The sequence below is a fragment of the Coregonus clupeaformis genome, chromosome 8 (assembly GCF_020615455.1).
Source record: "Coregonus clupeaformis isolate EN_2021a chromosome 8, ASM2061545v1, whole genome shotgun sequence".
In the NCBI taxonomy this organism is placed as follows: domain Eukaryota; kingdom Metazoa; phylum Chordata; class Actinopteri; order Salmoniformes; family Salmonidae; genus Coregonus; species Coregonus clupeaformis.
This window is the reverse complement of record NC_059199.1, coordinates 40,177,739-40,200,015: the sequence shown is the minus strand read 5'-3', so window position 1 is coordinate 40,200,015 and position 22,277 is coordinate 40,177,739. Positions and strand designations below refer to the sequence as shown.

Here is a 22,277-nt window from a genome sequence, read left to right as displayed (position 1 = left end):
AAAAGCTCATGTTCAACAAACCAATACAACAGTGAGGTGATTTTGAAACTTTCTGAAAACACCCCTTTAGAGTTAGAGAAGGGGGTCAATATCTGTGTCAATCAGATGGGTTTTCTGGTATCCCAGATTGCCTTTCAAAAGATCAGAGGTGATCACAAAGTGGACTCTGACTGGTGGAAGGAAGTAGACTTAGGCACAGTCACATGATCATGGACCAGTTTAAACACCAGTGAAAGTGAGGATCTGTAGAAGTTTGTCAATTCAGGAAGTGACATCATCACTCACTCACTTACCTGTCTCTGTAGTGTCTTATTTATCAACCTGGCTGTGGTATTCGAGACTAGCAGGACGAGGATTAGGATACCATCAGCCTTTCCTCTGTGTAAGAGACCTAAGGTGAAGCTATCTATCATAAACCTTCCCTTCACAGTTCTATGATGAGTCAGAGAGAAGTAGCCCTTAGGTACAGATCTGGGATCTGGGACCCTCCCCAAATCCCTAACCCAAACCATTAGGGAAGGGAAATGCAAAACTGACCTCAGATCAGCAGCTGTAGATCTGTATATCAGCTGATTAGCGGTAAAGTTTAGACAGGCCTGCTCTCTTGTCTTGCCATCTGCGTGTGTGTTCCAAGCGGTACCATTAGGGATCTTTACACAGATGGTCTGAGGACCGCCTCGGAAAATGTCAGGACAAATGGCCATTCCCCTGGATAAACACTGTTAGAGCTCACCGCTGCGCTCCATCTCTAGTTCTCTCTCTCTCTACCACTCGCTCTTTGTCTCTACCTTTGCGCTCGCTCGCAGTCTATAATGCTTTCCCTCACAGATTTTATATTGTCTTTCTCGCTTGTTCTCTCATTCCTCTCACACTCTCAGTCAGTCAGACTCTCTCTCTCTCTCTCTCTCTCTCTCTCTCTCTCTCTCTCTCCTCTCTCTCTCTCTCTCTCTCTCTCTCTCTCTCTCTCTCTCTCTCTCTCTCTGCTCTATCTCCTCTCTCTCTCTCTCTCTCTCTCTCTCTCTCTCTATCTCTCTCTCTCTCTCTCTCTCTCTCTCTCTCTCTCTATCTCTCTCTCTCTCTCTCTCTCTCTCTCTCTCTCTCTCTCTCTCTCTCTCTCTCTCTCTCTCTCTCTCTCTCTCTCTCTCTCTCTCTCTCTCTCTCTCTCTCTCTCTCTCTCTCTCTCTCTCTCTCTCTCTCTCTGTACTTCCCCACTGGGCACAGACATCAATTCAACGTCTATTCCACATTGGTTCAACACTTTCATTTAAATTAGGTGGGAACAACGTTGATTCATCCAGTGTGTGCTCACTGGGTAGTGAAGGGAGTGGAGAGTCAAGATAATAGTGAATTAGGTGCTATAGATATACACAGTCAGATGTGGGTGTTTTTGTGTGTGTAGTTAGCTAGTCAATCTAGCCTACGGAATGTTTAAAAAATATATATATTTGTATTTAACCTTTATTTTAATGTGAAAGCTAACTTTTTGAAGTCAACTCAAAGGTTATTTGTTGCATCCCAAATTGCACCCTATTCCCTAATTAGTGCACTACTTTTGACCATGGCCCTATGTAGTGCACTAAATAGTAAATCTCTCTTTTTTGAGTCTCTTCCCATTCTGCTCACTTTATCATCTCTATCTCTTCTTATGTTTCCCTCGTATCTCTTTCTCTGTTCTCTCCTCCATTTTAGTCTCATCTCTCTGTCTCCTCTCCTCACCATCTCTCCTGCTGACACTCCTGTGTTTTATTTAACTCAGGTCTTGGCTGTGACTCCCAGAGCTGTGTGTGTGAGAACTGATAGAATGGACTACACTGTTACATAAGGATTTCCATGATCCAGGGAAGCCTGAGTAATGAGAGAGAATTCTTATTCTTATCTTTTATTATGTCTTATTGTTGTTGCATTATCGAGAGGGAACCTGCAAGTAAGCATTTCATTAGTTAGACGGTGTATAGGCCCTACCATGTGTATCCTGTACATATGACTAATCAAACTTGAAACTTGAGAGAGAGACACAGAGAGAGAGAGAGAGAGAGAGAGAGAGAGAGACAGAGAGAGGGAGACAGAGAGAGAGAGAGAGAGAGAGAGAGAGAGAGAGAGAGAGAGAGAGACAGACAAACCGAGAAAGAGGGAGAGAGAGAGAGAGAGAGAGAGAGAGAGAGAGAGAGAGAGAGAGAGAGAAAAAGAGAGATACAATAAAAATGTTTGGGGATGTACTTTAGATTTCACACCTCTCTGTATTTTCCACAAAAACCCTGTCAGCGTTTCTGACCAAAGTGGAACATTTGGGCTGCGTTGTTAGCCTTAGTATCTATCTATTCTACCTTTTCCTTCCTCTCTTTCTTTCACAACAGAGACAACTACTGACAAGCTGAGTAGCAAAATAACCTCTGGTCATTACATCTGAAACTATAGCTTGCTTTATTTCCCTGTTTTCTTGAGGGGCTGAGAGCAGATGCATGGCACAGTGATCGATACGGCGCTCTAAAGCAGTGGGAGTAAGAACAATTGAAATGCACTTAGAACAAGACCTGGGATTTCTATTGAGAGAAGGGAAATGCTACAGCAATACTTTCAGATAGGCTACACCCTCCTGACAGATAGACAGCTTTGGTTGGTTATGTCTGTAATTGATTCAGATGTTTCAAGATCTTAACCCTCAAATTACCAACTGGGGTTATTTTGATCCCAGAGGCATATTTGTGATTATAGCCCAAACACGGTTTTAATCAATTCTTCAATTTTTTTCATGACTTTTGTCAGTCAACTTGTTCTTAATAAATCTAAACCATTGTTTAGTGTTTCTGTATCAATATGGACTTGCAAATATGAAAAAAATGCAAGTCCTTTGGGGTCATTTGACCCCAGCTAATTCTTCCTATAGTCATTTGATATAAAATACTTTTATTTGAATCTAGGTTTCTCTGGAGACATAATAATAAGTTATCCATACCACCAGAGGGTGGATGGGGACCTTTATCAGTGATTTAGACCAGAGAGACAGATCATCTGCAGAGATATAATGTAGCTCCCCATATACTCGCCTAAGATTGTACTTTTCTATACCACGTATATCGTATGACTGAGTACAAAACCAAAATTACCTTATTTTTGTGCATATAAAAATCTGCCAATGGTATACAAAGTCTGCCAATGGTATAAAAAAAACTTGATAAAACTGCAATACGGAACTCAGATACGATCTGAAACTGTATCGGTGTGTATTCTCCGAAAAGTATTTTAGGGCAAATGTAAAAAGTCTTTATTTGAATCAAGGTTTCTCTGGAGACATAATAACAAGGTATCCATACCACTAGAGGGTGGAGGGGGACCTGTTGGCGTGATCTTGACTTGATAGACAGATCACCTGCACAGATGGAGTACCTTATGTACTCGCCTATGGTTATAACTATGTATGTGACTGTGTACAAAATTGAAATTACCTTAGATATATGCTTAGTTGAGGTCAAATATCAGCTCATAAAAGTCTGCCATTGGTATAAATACTAGGTAGAACTGTAACCAGCTACCCTCTGAAACAACACACAGTGCTGTATTGGTGTGTATTCTCCCAAAAATAGTTATTCTAAGGAAAATGTTATACAAAAAAATAATTCCTATAATGCCCGCCAATATTCTATATGTGCAACTTCTTATGGTATTTTGGCTGCTACAGCATTTGGTTTGAGGCGACTGAGGATTTGGGCATGTCTTTTGAAGCATCCTGCCATTGGCCCTACCACAAGCATTGTTTCACTAACAGCGATGCTGGCCGTAAATAAGTAAATAAAGAAAACTTTGCCATATTGTTGGTCGATGTCTTTCAGGATCAATGGATGAATCCCTTTTTGTCAATAAAATTAAGTATATTTAACAATTTGGTGTACTACCTCTTTAAATGGCAGTCATTTTTACGACATAAATATGACGCAATTTATATTTACAAAACAAATCTTAAAACTAAATGACACTACTATTAATTGGTGGAAAATCTGCTTTTTAGTACTAATGTGGATTGTACTTTGGAAAAAAGCTTCACATTATATAAGGGAAACACTTATATTTTCGTTTTACAGAGTATGCAAACTGTAATTTTGCTAAAATTGCAGTCTGTTTTTCTGTTGTTGATAACATTATTTATATGTTTAATGATGTTTTGATAAGAATGAAGTTGATATTTCGCTATGATTGTTGCTTTTTCCAACAGCTTGTTGTTGGGAGCAGAATGACCCCAGTTGGTAATCCATGTATGTAAAATATGTTGGTAGTTTGAGCGTCAAAAGCCGTTTTTTACCAAACGGGATAAAAGAAAGACAGAAATATGTGTGAATCTCAATGATACTCTATGTTCAATTCCCACAGGTGTACCGTTGAGAACATGCCATGCATGTTACCTCAGAAAGCAAGCGCACGTATCACAGATGTGTTATAAATCATTCTTTAAAATTGATGGAATGGAAAACTTCTCACAGGAAAAAGGCAGCACAAGCAAGAACCGAAAACCTAAATAAAAGGAGACTTTCATAGAATAGACAATGAGACAACAACTGAAACTCAGTTGGATGTTTTTTTTTGTCATTCATATTTCTTTTTTAAACTAAAAACAAAAAAATAACTAAGAGGAAGGACATCATAAAATCATAAAAATACAAAAAGGAAAATAAACACAACGTTGAAAAAGGATGACGAGAGAAGAGTGTGAGAGACTTGGACGGCAGCAACAGCAGAGGATTGCACATGTCAATGATCCGTTCTATACCTCCCTACCACCCCCTCCACAACCCCTCTGGAAAAAAATAGGGGCAAAAACTAGCACTTGCATCATCCATTAGAAGAGAAAGGAGGAGAGAAATGAAGGGAGTGAGCCTAAGGGGTTTAACAGTGTGCCAAACATCAGTGAGATTTCTTCTCTATAAAAAGAACAGAATGGTGCAGAAATATTCTTCTTTTTTTTCAAATCATCAAACAGGTGAAAGATAATCATTTTTTCCCCACAAATAAAATCAAGAAATCAAGTTGTTTTGTTTTTTGTTCATTTAAAAATGCCTCTGTCCCAGTATCTTTTCACGCCCCTGTTCTCTCATTTAAAGTGTCTGTGTGAAAATATAGAAGAGACCAGTTTTCTTTCCTTTGTCCTTGTCCACTGTAGCGGTTAACAAATGATATAATCGTTTAGAGAGCAGAGTTTAGGGTATGAAGAGCAGTGTGAAGGAGTACTGTGTGTCTGTCTGTATGTACATGTTGGTACCTGTATGTCTACGCTTGAACCGGTGTGTTTGTGGTTATGTGTGTGTATGTGTGTCTTTCTCTGATTCTGAATGTACCTGTTTTTGCATTTCTGTGTGTGTGTGAATATGTGTTAACTGTGTTTCTGTATGTGTGTGTATGTGTGTTTCTGTATGTGTGTGTGTGTGTTTTTGTATGTGTGTGTGTGTGTTTCTCTGTCTCATCACACTTCGGTCTGGAAGTCCCCCTCGGACGTGTCGGGTGTGTTGGCAGACGAGGAGTCCCAGGTGGTCTTGTTTTGCAGCTCCATCCTGTCCTTCTGCTGCCCTGGCACGATGGACAGCTCAGGGGTCATGGTCTTAAAGCTGTCCCAGGAATGCTGGTCATCTTGGCTTGGGGTCGACTTGTCCTGCACAGAGTCAAAGGTCAAACACACAGGAGAAATGGAGCGTCAGATCTTTTTGATTTCTGTGTGCAATGAATGCTTATTTTTTATTATTATTATTAAACAATGGAGCAGGGTGAAACTTCACCTGGCTAGTTGATCTAACGTCAGTTTTGAGATTTGTATCCTTAATGGTTAAAGTTAGGATTTGGGTTAACTATCTTATATCTGTTGCCTCCTGGAGAGAAATGGAGTTGCCCCTAGTCACTGATCTAAGTTCAATTTTTGCATGTTAAACCTCTAACGGTGAAGCTGATCCTACAGTATTCGCCTCAGGAAAAACCCACCAAGGAGACTGGCTGTTTATCAATCCATGGGGATACTTCCGAACAAGCTTATTGCTAATAACTAAGAGCAAATCCCAAACCTACCCTTCAACCCACCATATAGTGCGTCATTGTGTGTGTTTGTGTGTGTGTGTTTACTCTTCAGAGGCACATTAATGGTGTATCATAGCAACACACCTCATCTGTGTGTCTAGGTATGGCAACTTTGAATTGAAAGGCATGTTACAGACTGGTATAATCCAGTTCATTGAAATGATTCAAACTAGAAAACAACCTTACTTAAGGAAAAGCACCTGACCACACCACATGAATGCTAATGTCACAAACTGAGCTGCGTATCCGTCTAAGGCACTGCATCGCAGTGTTGCAGCGTCACTGTCATTACCGGCCGTGACCGGGAGTCCCATAGGGTGGCACACAATTGGCCCAGCATCGTCCGGGTTAGGGGAGGGTTTGGCCGTGGGGGCTTTACTTGGCTCATCGCGCTCTAGCGACTCCTTGTGGCAGGCCGGGTGCCTGCAGGCTGACTTCGGTCATCAGTTGAACAGTGTTTCCTCTGACACAGCTGGCTTCCGGGTTAAGCGAGCGGGTGTTAAGAATGACTCGACCTTCACCTCTACCGAGCCCGTTGGGGAGTTGCAGCGATGAGACAAGATCGTAATCACAAAATTAGGAGATAAAGGGGGTAAAATTTAAAATAAAATAAAATCGAACACAGATACTCTGCTAGCATAAGCTCATCGTTAGCATTATAATCTCTATTTCATAAAATAACGCATTCTCGTACTTTTCTCTTAGTTTTTTTAGTTCAACGCTACCTGCTTTATCCCCTGCTATCATCTCCAATATCTCCCAATCAATCTGCCCTGGCTCTCACCGGACTCAGCCTGTCTATCTATCTATCTATCTATCTATCTATCTATCTATCTATCTATCTATCTATCTATCTATCTATCTATCTATCTATCTATCTATCTATCTATCTATCTATCTATCTATCTATCTATCTATCTATCTATCTATCTTCTAGAATCTAGAATGCTATGGGTGCAACAGTGGCTAAATGGATGGACCTGGACCAGGGTTCTCTCCCATTCTCCTGGAAAACTACTAGGTGTGCAGGCTTTTGTTCAAGCCCTGCAGTAACACACCTAATTGGAATGTTCAACTAATCAAAGTCTTCCCTCTGGGCCATAATTAGCTGAATCAGGTGTGTTGTTGCAGGGCTGGATCAAAACCCTGCCCACCCAGCAAGCCAGTAGCTACAGTGCCTTGAGAAAGTATTCATACCCCTTGACTTATTCCACATTTTGTTGTGTTACAGCCTGAATTCAAAATGGTTTAAATTGATTTTGTTTCTCATCAATCAACACACAATACCCCATAATGCCATAATGTTGGACCAGAGTCAGAGAATCCTGAGGTGAACCATTTGTAATGTCCAATTAAATTACGCTTATTATGGGCTCCCGAGTGGCGCAGTGGTCTAAGGCACTGAATCTCAGTGCTTGTGGCATCTCTACAGACCCACTGGTTCGATTCCAGGCTGTATCACAACCGGCCGTGATTGGGAGTCCTATAGGGCGGCGCACAATTGGCCCAGCGTTATCCGGGTTTGGCAGGTGTAGGCCATCATTGTAAATAAGAATTTTGTTCTTAACTGACTTGCCTAGTTAAATAAAGGTAAAATAAAAATGACTTCATCACACAGAACTCTGTAGCATAGATAGGTTAATGGACAGTCACTGCCTCGAATTAGTCCTTTTGGAAGTTTTCGTTGGTAAGCCCTTCTTCTGTAGCGTAGATATTAGAGGGGGAGGAAGATAACCCACTGTAGGTGATTTCCTCATGGTAAGAGTTGGTTGGATGGCTTTAACCAATGACTATAATGTCACATCAAATCAAATCAAATGTTATTTGTAACATTTACATTTTAGTCATTTAGCAGACGCTCTTATCCAGAGCGACTTACAGTTAGTGAATACATGTTTTTTTATTTTTTATTATATATTTTTTTCATACTGGCCACCCCGGTGGAAATCAAACCCACAACGCTGGCGTTGCAAACGCCATGCTCTATCAACTGAGCTACATCCCTGCCGGCCATTCCCTCCCCTACCCTGGGCCAATTGTGCGCCGCCCATGAGTCTCCCGGTCGCGGCCGGCTGCGACAGAGCCTGGATTCAAACCAGGATCTCTAGTGGCACAGCTAGCACTGCGATGCAGTGCCTTAGACCACTGTGCCACTCAGAATACAACAGGTGTAGACCTTACTGTGAATGCTTACTTACAAGCCCTTAACCAACAAAGCAGAATTATTTTTTAACTAAGTAAGAAAACTATTTGCAAAAAAATACAATATATATAATAAAATAAAATAAAGTAAGAAAAAAGAGTCTCTTGCTTCTATACAATCTCTGATGTAGTATGTTGTTATTGCTATTGCCAACGACCACCTGAGGTGGACAATTTGAAAGCACCTCCCAAATCTGTCTAAATGGATTCACTGGCAGGCAACCCCTGGTCCTCTTCCTCCTACCCCCTCTGATGACAATGAATTGTGTGTCTGAATGCGTATCCGAGTCAATTTGGATGAAATCAATGGCGCTGTTACACGCCCGTGGGCCCAGCCCCTTGCTTTGTGTGTGTATCTGTATGTGTGTATCAGTGTGTGTGTGTTTGTATCTGTGTGTGTGTGTGTGTGTGTGTGTGTGTGTATCAGTGTGTGTCAGATGGCGGAGATTGAAGAACATTGGCCAATATAAGCAGAGTCATGCTGTTCATGCCCCACCTTAACACGCTCCTGCTATCCCTTTGTTTCTCTCTGCATCCTCTCTTTCCATTTCTTTTTTGCTCACCCTCTGTCGGTCTCTCCATTCTGTCTTTCCCATCTACCGCTCTCTTTATCAAATACTAACTAGGTCTGCTCATTTATCTTAGAAAACACACACACACACACCATGATTTTCTATAGTGGTCCTCACACAGCCTGTTGTGACTCTGCCTGTTGTGACAGCACTGACCACCAGGAGGCGATATTAGCTTGATTATAATTCTCCCTGCGTCGTCTCGGACTGGAATTCTAAAAGCTTAATCTGGGAGGCAATTTGCATGCTAAACGAAGGAACATTTTGTAATGCAGAAATCTGGGTAATGCTTCAGTCAAGCCTAACTTTATCCCCGGCAGACTATGCTAACGCGATTGTGCTGCTGGTGTGTGCCTAGCCTACGCTCTCCTGTTCTCTCCCTCCATCTCCCTCCATCTCCCTCTCTCTCTGCCTCCCTCAGTCCAGCTCTCTCTCCTTCCCTCTCCCCCCTCTCTCTCTCTCTCTCTCTCTCTCTCTCTCTCTCTCTCTCTCTCTCTGCCTGCCACTTCTCTTCTACTTACACTCAAAGAGTTATTTTCACCTCCGGCAGACGAAATGCTCCATTGCCTTTCCCTCTGTTGCGATATGATGGAGAGGGACAAAGAGAAGAGGAGGGAGGAGAGAGAAAGACAGAGAGAGAAGAGAGGGGAATCACAGTCACTGACAGCTCTGCCCTGAAACAACAACAATGTTGTTCTTCTACCTCCAGGGGCTCTCAGCTTTACATAGTCTCCCTTTCTATCATTCATCCTCTCACATTCATCCTCTCACATTCATCCTCTCACATTCATCCTCTCCCATTCATCCTCTCACGTTCATCCTCTCACGTTCATCCTCTCACATTCATCCTCTCACATTCATCCTCTCACATTCATCCTCTCACACTCATCCTCTCACATTCATCCTCTCACGTTCATCCTCTCACGTTCATCCTCTCCCATTCATCCTCTCACATTCATCCTCTGCCATTCATCCTCATTCAACCACCACAGACATACATACTGCACAGTGAAACACCACAGACACACACTACACAGTGAAACACCACAGACACACACTGCACAGTGAACCACCACAGACGTACACACTACACAGTGAAACACCACAGACACACACTGCACAGTGAAACATCACAGACGTACACACTGCACAGTGAAACATCACAGACATACACACTGCAAAGTGAAACACCACAGACACACACTGCAAGAAACATACACACAGTTGGAAATATGTAAAAGCTATGCCTTTGCTAATCTAATTATAAGAATGAAGAAGGTTATGGCAATTCTGGTCACTGGCAATGGAGAGACAGAGAGAGCGAGAGAGCGAGAGAGAGAGAGAGAGAGAGAGAGAGAGAGAGAGAGAGAGAGAGAGAGAGAGAGAGAGAGAGAGAGAGAGAGAGAGAGAGAGAGAGAGAGAGAGAGAGAGAGAGAGAGAGAGAGAGAGAGTGGTCAAAGGAGTGAGAGAGAGTGGTCAAAGAAAGGAGAGGGATGACATGGCAGAGAGAGAGGGAGAAGGGAGGGCTAGGAGAACATCTTAAAACCTCCCCTCCTGTATCTACCTGCCCTTCCCTCTATCACTCTGTCATCCCCTACCTCTACTTTCACTTTATCCTTTGCTCTTGCTTTCTCTCTGTGCTGTTTTATCATCTCTCTCTCTCTCTCTCTCTCTCTCTCTCTCTCTCTCTCTCTCTCTCTGTCTCATCAGCTTCTCTCTTTCTGTCATCTCTCCTTCTCATCAGCTTCTCTCCTTCTGTTATCTCTCTCTCTCCTTCATCAGCTTCTCTCTTTCTGTCATCTCTCTCCCTCTCATCAGCTTCTCTCTTTCTGTCACCTCTCTCTCCCTCTCATCAGCTTCTCTCCTTCTGTCATCTCCCTCTCTCTCTCTCTCTCTCTCTCGCTCTCTCTCTCATCAGCTCCTCTCTTTCTGTCATCTCTCTCTCTCATCAGCTCCTCTCTTTCTGTCATCTCTCATCAGCTCCTCTCTTTCTGTCATCTCTCTCTCTCATCAGCTCCTCTCTTTCTGGCCTCTCTCTCTCATCAGCTCCTCTCTTTCTACCATCCTGCTTCTAAATCCCATTGGTCTAACAACATCCAATGAGGAAAACAACACGAGGGAAACCAACCAACAGCATCACCACCTCCACCGTTATACAAGCAGGACGTGACATCACAGTGACATCACATGTCAAAGTTCACAAAGAGAAGAAAATATACAAAGGAAGTGGTCAGAGAGACTTACAAGCATCAGAGAGACCTACAAGCATCACACAATGTTCAGGTGGAAAGGAGACAGGGGTATCAGTACAGATACATTTACATTTACATTTACGTCATTTAGCAGACGCTCTTATCCAGAGCGACTTACAGTTAGTGCATACATTATTATTATTTTTTTATTTTTTTCATACTGGCCCCCCGAGTATGTTCTAAACACAGTCACACAGTCACACACTAGTAGATCTACAGATCTATGGTCATCTATCTATTTGTCTCTAGAGAACTCTACCATGGTATGGAGTGGAGAGAACACACAGCCAGACCCCCAAGAGTATACCCCTGGTAGGAGCACAAACTATAGGGCGATGAAGTGGGGTGAGAGGGGTTTACCTTTCTGGTGTTTTCTGCCCTTGGTTCTGCTTGCTGCCTGGCTACAGTCAAACTAAGACAGAGAAACATGCAGCACCAAGCATGACAAAGCCCAACCCAGACAACATACAAAACAAACAAAACAAAAGCAAACAAAAAGAGGCAATGAATTAACAACGTCCCATCGAGAAACAGACAGCTAGTCAGTTACTCACAGACATCAAATTAAAATGATGAATAAATAAATACATTAGAAGACTGATAAATGATTATATAAACAGAAGGACCATTGGACAGCAAGCGAGGCCAAGCATGTGAAGCCCGGGCCAGAGGTCAGTGGGTACCAGAGGAACAGGTAATAATACAGGAAGTAGCTAGAATTGTTCTGGGTTCTGATGAGGCAACAGTGGGCTTTGGGTCTCTAAACCAACCAGAAGCTACCAGGGATCAGGTGGTCACTCACAAGTTAATAATCAAGTCTCTCTCTCTCTCTCTCTCTCTCTCTGAGTGTCCCATGCCTATATACCCCTATTTCTCTTTAAAATCTCATTACAAATCCCTCCTGCCTCTAGGCCTACAAAGCCATGAGTTCATATTTCCATTTTGTAACTAAGCATGTCAACGTTAGATTAACTCTTTTAGAGATATCTTATCATTACCACAAACAATAATATAATCATTATTCTGCATCAAGGCCCTATTACACAAGCTTAGAAACAATCACTGATTGGCCAAACTACGTTGGAGTACAACTAACCCTCAAGTGGAATAATAAACTAGGTTTGTATTGCAGTAATATGGGTCTTCATAGTGACTTAACCAGTGAATGCAGCACAGAAACATTCTATTAAAGGCTACACATTGCTAACAAACGAGAGATCAGACAACCGCTGCAGTCCTATGCAGGGTTACGTTGTAGTTTCTCGTCCATAAACAGTTCCAGCGAGTGACTCAGCCCTTTTCCCCCTCACCTCCTAATTGGCCCAAGGACACTCATTGAGATACATTAGCATCGTGCCCCTTAGTGCGCATCAGAGCTAGCGTTAGCTTCGTTCCAGCCTGGTCTGTCTCCTCATTGATAGAGCCAGGGAGAGCTAGCGCGCTATGCTATACTAACGCTAGGCTACGCTACATTACACTGCACCAGCCCTTGGATTTTTATGGCCAATTTGTGTGGAAGGGAGAAAACAGATGATGAGTGTATACTGGGCGCAGAGGAAGGGGGCATGAAAATAAATAAAAAAACATTAATGAGAGGAAATCATTAGTAAATTAATGCCTCAATTGTGGGCTGAATTTAGAGGGAAACAAACAAGGAAATTATGGAAATAGAGAGAGGGAGAGAGAAAGAGGAGGAGAAATGTCAGTCCATGAGGACGAATGGAAGAGAGAATGAGATGGAGGGAGGGAGGAGAGGACGAAAAAGAGAGAGAGAGATTTAGATACTTTAGAGCCATTTAGCTCGATGGCAGCAAATTGAGTTAAGGACCTAAGGGTTCGGTAGTGCAGTCAAATTGCCCTCACTGACTCAATAACCCCTAGATCTTTGTCAAAATTAGACACCTCAGCTTAACCTGAGTCACCCTCACATTATTGTGACTATGATTGGCACAATTTCCCTTTGCGGAGGCAACACTATTGCTAGCATTTCAATAACACAGTCATAAATAGATAAACTTTGGAAAAACGCTGGAACCGAACCAAAAGGTCAAATTAGGTCTGCTACTCACCCCGTGGTGCTATATATGTCTGTTACATGGTAACATGGATCTGACCTACAGTTGATAAATTGATTAATTTATTAATTGATTGTTTAATTGATTAATTCATTCTTATAATCCAAACAAACACACACACACACACGCCATATCAACTGCACTGCAGAGAGTAACTTCATCCATTTCAAATCACCATGGATAAAAACACGATCAAGTAGAAGTACTTATTTCCTCTCCGCCTCACTGAGCTCTACACAACTCTGAAACATCATCTGTCTGTCTGGAGAGACCAGAACACGCTTCATTTCCCTCACAGCAAATCAGAGGGAGAGGAAGAAACACAGCCCATTTGAGAGATGAAATATGCATCAGCTCGGCTGTTGTACCGTACAACTGAGCACACACACACACACACAAGCATGCAAACACACACATATACTGTACACACACACACATACACGCAGGCACACACACACACATGCACACACACACACACACACAAACACACACACACATACACGCAGGCACACACGCATACACACACAAACACACACACACACACACAACAAATACACACACAAACTTAGAGTGCATCTGTCAACGCTTGGCTGGGCACTGCATTCACCTTTTGAACCCTGGGTAACAGAGAGAGAGATGGGGGAGAAAGAGAGGTAGACAGCGAGAGATAGTGAGTGGGGAGAGAGAAAGAGAGAGAGCTAGAGAGAGACAGGATAGAGGTAGGGACAGAGAGAGAATGACAGAGAGAGAAAGAGAGAGAGAGAGAGAGAGAGCTAGAGAGAGACAGGATAGAGGTAGGGACAGAGAGAGAACGACAGAGAGAGAGAGAGAGAGAGAGAGAGCTAGAGAGAGAGAGAGAGAGCGCTAGAGAGAGACAGGATAGAGGTAGGGACAGAGAGAAAGTGACAGAGAGAGAGAATAGTGGAGAGTGAAGGAGAGTAAGAGACATACAGTATGTAACGTAAAGTGATGGAGACAGAGACTGAAACGATGTGCAGCCATTCTGAACCTAAACATCAGCGCAGATGCTACGGCTGATACATATTTCAGCAGGCAGCCTACCCCTTTCTCGCCCATCCCTCTCTCTCTTCTATCCTGCACTAGCCAGGGGCCCCCGAAGGGTTCGTTTGTAGTGTCTCCATTACCGAGGCTAGATTGAACAGGGGCTCCATCCATTTGCAGCCATATGGGCCCTGCCGCGGCAAGTAGCTACCAAGCTAGCGGTTCTGTCATCACTTAGAGATGAACTGTTTTTCAGATGGCACTAGCCGTAGCACGAGAGAGAGAAAGAGAGAGAGAGAGAGAGAGAGAGAGAGAGAGAGAGAGAGAGAGAGAGAGAGAGAGAGAGAGAAATTAGGAGATTGTGAGAGATGGATTGTATCTGAGTAGGTAGATGTCTGGTAATGCTCGAGACCACTAACAAGCCCACCACTCTCATCAGCCACAAGATTGGATACGATGGGGAAACAGAATAGGAGTGTGTGTGTGTGTGTGTGTGTGTGTTTGCTTGTTCATGTGGAATATGTGAGCAGGTTTCTCGGAGTGTATGTGTTTATTTAGCAAGTGTGTTTGTGTGTGTGTGTGTATATTCACATGCCAGTGTTTGTGTGTTTGTGTGTGTGTGTGTATATTCACATGCCAGTGTTTGTGTGTTTGTGTGTGTGTGTGTATATTCACATGCCAGTGTTTGTGTGTTTGTAGGTGTGTGTGTGCTGCAGCTCCTGTGTATGTGTGTGTGACTGTGTCAGTGTGTGTGTGTGTGATTTGTCTGGTATCCACTCATCTGTTCAGTGGCCAGCCTATTGGCAGACCCTACCTTTCTCTACTGACACACGCATTCTTTATCTCCTCACACACATTTGCTTTCTTACCGTTGACCAATGACAGGCCTTCCCTGCCCATACAGACCACATGGTGCCAGGTCTGTTTCAGTGTCTGGCTTTATCTCTGCTAGTTTATGGACTGGAGAAAAACGTTTATGGGGGGATTTTAAACATTTTACTAATTTAACAGACGCTCTTATCAAAAGCAATTTACAGGATTAACTGCCTTGCTCAAGGCCACAGATAGATTTTTCACCTAGTTGGCTCTGGGATTCGAACCAGCGACCTTTTCAGTTATTGACCCAATACTCTTAGCCGCTTCGCTACCTGCCGTGCAACAATAAACCTGTTTGATTGTTTCATTGGCTTATTATGGATGGATTTATCACTTTCATTTCAATGGGTTTAGGTCTTATTTAGGTAGATTCACTGAAACAGATCCAACACCTGTATAGGTTCACACGTCAAAATAGCCAACGTTATCTCCCATCCTGCCTTTCTAGCATGGCAGATTTATACCCAGTCCAAAATCAACCACTAACCCCTATCCATGCACTTCTCCTAGATCTGAATGATTAGATGAGTGTAAGTCATGTAGCAAATACTCAATCTTCCTGAAGGCTAGGATATGTTTCCACCATCTTGCGTCCACCTATCTAATCTTTCCAGATCTTCACTCAGTGCATCACTAGGCATAGAGGCTATGAGTTCATTTGGACTGGGGTATGTCCTAAATGCCACCCTATTCGCTATATAGTGCTCTATGGACCTCGGTCAGAAGTTGTGTACTATTAAAGGGAATAGCGTACAATTGGGGACGTGTACAACAAGACCTGGACAACACCATTCACACGGTCCAACAACAAAAGTACAGTAGAAAGGTTCTAACCATATTGATGTCAACAACACCACCACACCACTAGGGGGCAATCACTAATCTTTAGGGACCTCAAACACAGTAACGGCACTGTGGGGAGGGCTAATGCTGAGGAGAGGTTCTACTAAAGGGGTCATTGAAAGGTTAGAATTTAAAGGGTTCTACGGTTTGTGTGTTGTTTAGCATGCTTACGTTGACTCTCTTTGTAAACCAGGGACATTCTGCATGCTAACGACGGCTCAGTTTGCCTCGGAGGCGGGAGAGGCGGCACCTGTGAGGGTGAACACAGGCCTCTGTGGTTAGTGCGGCGGGTAAGGGTCAGGGGTCAGAAATGAGGTGTTACGGGATATAGAGGGCGTTTGGCACTTTGGAGTGGATAGAGGCTGTTTTAAGGCAATGGGGTGTTAGTAGTTGAGGTAGATGTGTTTTTTGTGGTAGGCTGGAAGGAAAAGGATCGTTATACTGGGGGTTTGTTAATCAATTTGTTGTATAATTGTTTCTGACAAGAGATTCACTCAAAGGGGTTTCAAAGATACAGCTATTTACTTTGTCTTTATTCAAACCAAATTGTCCCGTTTTCCTTTCCAAGGGCAAAATTGTTTGACAATTTTATTTCCTCAAGTGACTTACAGTTCAGTATAGGAAAATATGTCTCTACTCTCCCCTTTAAAACAAGTGAGTTTGAACACACTCACAACTTTCAATGGGTCTCTGGTTAGCTACTAAGTATTGTGTTTTAATATGGTTAAGGGTACTTTAATCCTCTAGTGCACAGAACACACACTTAATTCCCTTCATGACAGGATAATGTGATGTAATTATATGTATCCCACTAAATGAGAGTACCCATGCTTAAGTCTGGAGTGAGCTTAGAGAGTGGATATGGGAGTGGGTGAGATAATCACCAGCTGTCATTGGGCTAAGACAAGCAGATATTACAGTGATTATAAGACATGTATGTCATTACTAGATCTGTAATTATAGACTAATATACTCCACACACCCAAACACACACACACACATACACACACAGAGATCTTTCACAATTTAGACAAAGACACAAACAGACTTGCACATGCACACCCGGCTCTTTCACACACACAAAAACACACACACACACACACACACACACACACACACACACACACACACACACACACACACACACACACACACACACACACACACACACAGATCATCACCATCATTGCTGGACAGTAAGCCTGAGTGTCTGGGTGGGTTTAGAAGTGTTGTGTTGACAGCTACGGATGGAGGAGTCACGCTGGCCTTTCAAAGGGCTGACTTTAATACCATATCAGGGCAATTATTCACATCTAAACAGCACTGTCTAATTACTGTATTCTAATGGATGCAGTACAGTAAAAAAACATCTGTTCTTTATCAAATGTACACTACCGGTCAAAAGTTTAAGAACACCTACTGATTCAATTTTTCTTTCTTTCTTTTTATATTTTACTATTTTCGACATTGTAGAATAATAGTGAAGACATCAAAACTATGAAATAACACATATGGAATCATGTAGTAACCCAAAAAGTGTTAAACAAATCAAAATATATTTTATATTTGAGATTCTTCAAATAGCCACCCTTTGCCTTGATGACAGCTTTGCACACTCTTGGCATTCTCTCAACCAGCTTCACCTGGAATGCTTTTCCAACAGTCTTGAAGGAGTTCCCACATATGCTGGGCACTTTTTGGATGCTTTTCATTTACTCTGCAGTCCGACTCATCCCAAACCATCTCCATTTGGTTTATGTCGGGTGATTGTGGAGGCCAGGTCATCTGATGCAACACTCCATCACCCTCCTTCTTGGTAAAATAGCCCCACTAAGCCCAAACCAGATGGGATGGCGTATCGCTGCAGAAGGCTGTGGTAGCCATGCTGGTTAAATGTGCCTTGAATTCTAAATAAATCACAGACAGTGTCACCAGCAAAGCACCCCCACACCATAACACCTCCTCCTCCATACTTTACGGTGGGAAATACACATGCAGAGATCATCCATTCACCCACATCGCGTCTCACAAAGACACAGCGGTTGGAACCAATAATCTCACTTTTGGACTCCAGACCAAATGACACATTTCCACCAGTCTAATGTCCATTGCTCGTGTTTCTTGGCCCAAGCAAGTCTCTTCTTCTTATTGGTGTCCTTTAGTAGAGGTTTCTTTGCAGCAATTCGACCATGAAGGCCTGATTCACACAGTCTCCTCTGAACAGCTGATGTTGACATGTGTCTGTTACTTGAACTCTGTGAAGCATTTATTTGGGCTGCAATTTCTGAGGCTCTAATGAACTTACCCTCTGCAGCAGAGGTAACTCTGGGTCTTCCATTCCTGTGGCGGTCCTCATGAGAGCCAGTGTCATCATAGCGCTTGATGGTTTTTGCGACTGCACTTGAAGAAACTTTCAAAGTTCTTGACATTTTCCATATTGACTGACCTTCATGTCTTAAAGTAATGATGGACTGTCGTTTCTCTTTGCTTACTTGAGCTGTTCTTGCCATAATATGGACTTGGTCTTTTACCAAATAGGACTATCTCCTGTATACCCCCCCTACCTTGTCACAACACAACTGATTGGCTCAAACGCATTTAAAGGAAATAAATTCCACAAATTAACTTTGAACAAGGCACACCTGTTAATTGAAATGCATTCCAGGTGACTACCTCATGAAGCTGGTTGAGAAAATGCCAAGAGTGTGCAAAGCTGTCATCAAGGCAAATGGTGGCAAATTGGAGTGGGTCTAGGGTTTCTGGGATAATGGTGTTGATGTGAGCTTTGACCAGCTTTTCAAAGCACTTCATGGCTACAGACGTGAGTGCTACGGGTCTGTATTCATTTAGGCAGGTTATCTTAGTGTTCTTGGGCACAGGGACTATTCTGGTCTGCTTGAAACATGTTGATATTACAGACTCAGTCAGGGACAGGTTGATAATGTGAGTGAAGACACTTGCCAGTTGGTCAGCGCATGCTCGGAGTACACGTCCTGGTAATCCATCTGGCCGTGCGGCCTTGTGAATGTTGACCTGTTTAAAGGTCTTACTCACATCGGCTACTGAGAGCGTGATCACACAGTCGTCCGGAACAGCTTATGCTCTCATGCATGCTTCAGTGTTGCTTGCCTCGAAGCGAGCAAGGAAGTGATTTAGCTCGTTTGGTAGGCTCGTGTCACTGGGAAGCTCGAGGCTGTGCTTCCCTTTGTAGTCTGTAATAGTTTGCAAGCCCTGCCACATCTGACGAGCGTTGGAGCCGGTGTAGTACGATTCGATCTTAGTCCTGTATTGACTCTTTGCCTGTTTGATGGTTCGTCTGAGGGCATAGCGGGATTTCTTATAAGCGTCCGGGTTAGAGTCCCGCTCCTTAAAAGCGGCAGCTCTACCCTTTAGCTCAGTGCGGATGTTGCCTGTAATCCATGGCTTGTGGTTGGGGTATGTACGTACGGTTACTGTAGGGATGACGTCATCGATGCACTTATTGATGAAGCCGGTGACTGATGTGGTGTACTCCTCAATGCCATCGGAAGAATCCCGGAACATATTCCACTCTGTGCTAGCAAAACAGTCCTGTAGCTTAGCATCTGCGTCATCTGACCACTTCTTTATTGAGCAGGCCTGTCAAGGTGAAGGGGTCATCTATGTCATTGTGTGGGACTATGTCAGGTTCCACCATGCAGAGGTGTTTCAGGCATGGTTTCGAGCCCATCCCCAATTCGTGACCCTATACCTGCACCCATACCCTCCTTTCCTTAACCCTATTGAGGATTTTTTTTCAGCATGGAGGTGGAAGGTGTACGATCGCCATCCCCATGAGCGTGCCACCCTCCTTCTGGCCATGAATGAGGCATGCGACGACATCAATGCAGACCAATGTCAAGCTTGGATTCGCCATGCCAAAAGGGTTTTCCCGCGGTTCATGAACAATGAGGACATTCACTGTGATGTGGATGAGAAGTTATCGCCAAATGCTCAAGACAAGCTTAATGCAAATTAATGTGTGCTAAACGTTATGTTTTATTTTCATTCATTTTATTTGTTTAATTTAATTTCATACATTTGATTACAGACAGGACACCTATGTTTTTTTTTGCATAAATTATTTTAGAGGATGTCTTCATTGATCACACATTTGACAACACATTGGATAGTTATCATGGAAATGATAGATTTTCTGTCAATGTTGTTGGGTAAGGTAAGTTTATTGCCTAATTTGAAAACGGTGTAATCTACTATACAGTATATACTTGTGTGCGTATATATGTCAGAGTGCCTCAAAATACTTTGATTAGAATCGTACTGAACAGAATTATTACAAATGACTAATACACTGGCAAACATATGCTTGGCTCAGTATTCTGTGATTGGTCCTATATGCTGCCCAGTAATAACTGGAGAGAGAGCTAGGCGGTGATGATTTAATCAAGATGTCCAGGAAATGAGAATCAAAGGCAGATGTGTGTATGTGTGTGTATGTGTGTGTGTGTATGTGTGTGTGTGTGTGTGTGTGTGTGTGTGTGTGTGTGTGTGTGTGTGTGTGTGTGTGTGTGTGTGTGTGTGTGTGTGTGTGTGTGTGTGTGTGTGTGTGTGTGTGTGTGTGTATGTGTGTGTGTGTGTGTGTGTGTGTGTGTGTGTGTGTGTATGTGTGTGTGTGTGTGTGTGTATGTGTGTGTGTGTGTGTATGTGTGTGTGTGTGTGTGTGTGTGTGCTGTATCTCTGCTTCTCCCTTCTAATAGGGCGCTTCCCTTTTAATTCCTCATTAAACAGCCGCATCAGCTGCGCAAAGAGAGGGTGGTGATTGAGACATGAATGAGGATGTGGACGACCTTCAGTTCATGAAGCTTCGCCATTACGTTTGTTTTGTTGCCTTACAGTGTGTTTGTAGCCTTAAAGCGAGTTTACCGCAGGATTGGATCCACTCTGTGCGTCTGTGGACCTACCACTCTCCGTTGGTTTTCGTGGCCTTTTCTCCGCTGGAGAGCTGTTGGCGGATTGTCTGACTGACCGACTGACTACAACTTTTTGTACCACGGTATTTCATTTGTTTGGGGTGATGTATACTGTGATTTTGTAGTTGTGAGGACGTATTATTCTTTGGGTAGTCTTTGATACGCTTTATAGTTGTGTTACAAAATAAGTGTTATTTTGAGTGTATGAATATACTGGGTTTATGCTACGGACAAACGTTGCGGGACTAAGGTCACTTGAGTCACTGAACTTATTTACCGGGCTGGACTCTTTTTATGCCCGAGGTACAGGACATTTCTAAATGAACATAAGTGCAGTGATTTGTTATATTGTTGTGTGTGGGTGTGGGTGATCATTTATGTTGTTAATACAACCACGCAAAAGAATACACTTGTTTGAAGTTCTTTCCAAGGTTTTAAGGGGTTTATGAAAAGTATATTTCCATCTTGACTTTTACATAAGTCCTTTGTATTGGTGTGACTTGACGGACCAGATGGGACTCATTCCCTCCCAAACTAAAAGGAGAAACCCTATGCTTTCTCTGGTGGGCACAACCTACCTGGCACCCCTATAAATAACCTCAAGTCAAAACCGTTACATAAAAATGGCACCTCCAGATGGGACTTCAAACATTGAGAACTAACCAAAGCAAATCTTTTGAGTGGAATTAAAATAATGGATTCACTACAAGAAAATGTGCTCATCCATATCCTACCTGTCAATGGGAATACACAGGGCCATTCTGACTACCGAGCCAACAATACAAATCATAATGTGAATGGAAATAATGGAGTTGATTTGGGCCAGAGCCCTGGGAATCTAAATGCTCGGTCTGGACCACAGGCCACAGGTCTAACTAGTAACTCACTTATTGACATGGATCTGTGTGAAAGTACTGAGCTAGCCCTCCCTCTGACGCCCCACCTTCCTCCATTGTCTGGTTTATCTCCAGAGGTTGTAGTCTTACAACTTCAAGGTGACATCCTTGATATTCGTAAGACTCAACAACATCTACAAACTCTAATCCATCATAAATTCAAATGTCTGAGTGTAGAGCAACAACAGAGTGCCATGGAATTCAGAAACTCACTGAGTACTCTAACCCACACTCTGACAGAGCTCAGTGAGAGTGGAAGACAGGAAATTACTGGTGCCATGGACAGGCAGTTTGACTACCAACAAAGCCAACTCACTGCCACTCTCCAGTGGCGCCCTCTGCAACATCATCACACTGAGGTCCTCAAGGACGTCAATTCAGTATTTTCTCCCTGGTTAACACGGTAGACCACTTGCAGACAGCGCTCTCTAATTGTGTTAAAATGTTGGATGATGTGTCTGTTGACATGGCCTCCATTAGGCACAACTCCTTGCACAGAGCTTCTCTTGTGTCCACTTCTGTTCAGACCACTGAGGGCCAAGCGGGCACCTCAGAACAG

General features: G+C 43.0%; 1 protein-coding gene across 2 annotated transcripts in view; it reads right to left on the bottom strand.

Moving 5' to 3' along the window:
* Window positions 1-2,137: 2,137 nt before the first annotated feature.
* The window catches only part of LOC121572027 (adhesion G protein-coupled receptor B2), a 467,080-nt gene continuing 446,940 nt past the window's right edge, over window positions 2,138-22,277 (bottom strand). For both annotated transcript variants that reach the window (XM_041883878.2, XM_041883879.2), the window contains one exon: window positions 2,138-5,635. In XM_041883878.2, coding sequence (XP_041739812.2) covers window positions 5,450-5,635 — 186 coding nt within the window. In that variant the 3' untranslated portion in view covers window positions 2,138-5,449. The remainder of the gene's footprint in view (window positions 5,636-22,277) is intronic.